At 32.8% G+C, this 2,405-nt stretch overlaps 1 protein-coding gene across 1 annotated transcript; it reads right to left on the minus strand.

The window, feature by feature from the left end:
• Positions 1–449: 449 nt before the first annotated feature.
• LOC110444277 (sodium-coupled monocarboxylate transporter 1-like) lies at positions 450–1,564 on the minus strand (the record flags this gene model as incomplete). The annotated part of the gene is made up of 3 exons (XM_021488667.1): positions 1,479–1,564; positions 935–1,047; positions 450–520 (listed from the first exon to the last, which is right to left on the minus strand). Coding segments are annotated over exons 1-3 (261 nt in total), but the record flags the coding sequence as incomplete, so codon positions are not given.
• Between the last annotated feature and the right edge of the window lie 841 nt (positions 1,565–2,405).

Raw genomic sequence — 2,405 nt, forward strand, 5'->3', positions numbered from 1 at the left:
AAACCGAAACATTTCACCGGACATTAGTACTTTAGGCCAGTTCTTACCACCGAATATTACTACTTAAATAACGTCAACAATATCCATCGAATATTATCACTTTAAACCCAAACATACCACCGAATATTAGTATTTTACGCCATCAATTACCACCAAACACTACTACTTTACACTAGTGTTAACCATCAAATATACCAGACCTCACCACCGAACTTCACCACTTTACACCACCACTTACGGCCATTCTATTTCTGAATATCATTGTTTGGCCGCCATAGTTAGCACCATACACCAGCAGTTACTTTAAATGTTAACATTTTGATTCTACACTTTATTGTAGCGTTTTAGCATCAGTATGACTTTCGTACGATTTAACTTGTCGCTTTAACTAGCATAAACAGTACGATTATTTATTCCAACAACGTCATTTTCTCTATGAAACAACTCACGCGGTAAAGCGATCCTTTCATTTCTGCTACCAGGAAGGCCAAGGCTGTAGCCAGCAGGCCATACAGGACAACTACGAAGAAAACAAGGGTTCATTCATAGCTAAATTATCAATAACATGTTGATGATAATATCCTTCAGGGTTTGCCACTTTAATAAATATTTTGACAGATTCTAATTAAAAAAACGTTTGACAGCTACATAATTGATAACATAATAACGATTTCTTTTTCATAAATGTTTTCATTTTTTTCGTTGATAAATATGCTGACACGCTTTTGTTGATATATAACGCGTTTTCGTGTTTAGATATCTAATGTTTTTGTATTGATAAGTATATTGACGCTATCGTCTGGATAAACATTTTCTTGTTCTTTTATTGTTTAATTCTTCGCTATAACTACATGTATATACTTTCACTCGTTTGCCTCCGTGCAGTTTCGTTGAAATTATGTAATGTACGTACATAGCTAAGACGATAATGTACCTGTAACTTTTGAAATGATCGCAGCCTTTGATTCAGATATCTTTTTGAAATGCGGCTTGATGAAATCTTCTAGAGTTATGGCGGACAGACCGGACAAATTAGATGAAACAGTACTGAAATGAAAAACAAATATATTATTATGATTAATTTTGCAAAACAAACATGTGCGTGTACTTGAAACACTGTACTGCATAGCAATGATGTTGGTATCGGTACTTTTATTGATTAAAGTGACAAATGTACAATGTTTTTTCCTAATATTGACAGGCACGGGTCTAGAAAAAACACAAGTAACAAAATGTTAAGTTACCTGGATACCTAAACTATAATAAGTACAGTGAACAAATTTCCGGAAATTTTAAGAACAGACCTGGAAATATATGTCAATATTTGGCAGTCACCATTTTATGGTTTTTCATTTTGACTGATACTACGTTTACAATGCACGTTATGTACAGGCATGGTAAATAATAACCACAACATAGTTTATCTTGTTTAACTGTGAGGAATACATGTGTTTTGTATTGATAATTGACGACGATACCTCAGAGAAGCGGAGAACAGAGAAGCCATAAATAGTCCGGCCATTCCCGGCTCATCCCGGAATATATCCAATACCATATATGGAATCAGCTGAAAAATAAAGCACAAACGCCGATTGATATTGATAGTGGCAGGCCCTTGTTATATTTGCATGGTTACTTTACATAAATCATGCTAAAATGGGGAAAAGACAGGTTATTTCTAATACATTCCTATAGTGCATATTTGACATTTGTACGTATGTATTTATATAACAATATCAGGAACATATAGCGAGTGAAAGCTGTACTTTAAAACATGATCAATTATCGATTAATCACACAGTAATACGACTTTCGTGAACATATCATACAATGGTACATATGTTCTTGATAACTTTGATAAGGAAAAAAGTATTTAAAAGTGAGATAGTAGCATTTTGATTCAAGAATGTTTTTGAAACATACAATTGAAAATTATGTCATTTGTTCTAAGGAAGCATTATAATTTCTTTTTTAAATTATCAAAAAATGATCAGATTAATTTTGTTGAAACCATTTTAATAGCCTCACTTAATTATTGTGTTGATCGTTTTCTTTGAAGGTCGTTAATACGGATACGGACCATTCGTTTTTAGAAAAAGTTGTCATTATCGGTCTTAATATAATTAGAATAGTTAAAATGAAACATCTATTTTCGGAACACAGGATAAAATTAGAACTCAAAATCGTCAAGTTTTAAGTCACTCCAACTTTAACTTCAAATGGTCTTCATCTTCAATCGTTTCGTTGACCTAGGTTTGTATTCATGGAACCGTTCTCATGCTCAAACTTATATTCTGTGCTCAATCCAATTTTTATTCCGTGATAAAATTAATAAATCTTACCCCTTGTCAATGACACTGAAGAACTTTGGATAAACGTAAATACCGTTTTCAATGTTTTGACTT

The sequence above is a fragment of the Mizuhopecten yessoensis genome, unplaced genomic scaffold (assembly GCF_002113885.1).
Source record: "Mizuhopecten yessoensis strain PY_sf001 unplaced genomic scaffold, ASM211388v2 hete_36080796, whole genome shotgun sequence".
In the NCBI taxonomy this organism is placed as follows: Eukaryota; Metazoa; Mollusca; class Bivalvia; order Pectinida; family Pectinidae; genus Mizuhopecten; species Mizuhopecten yessoensis.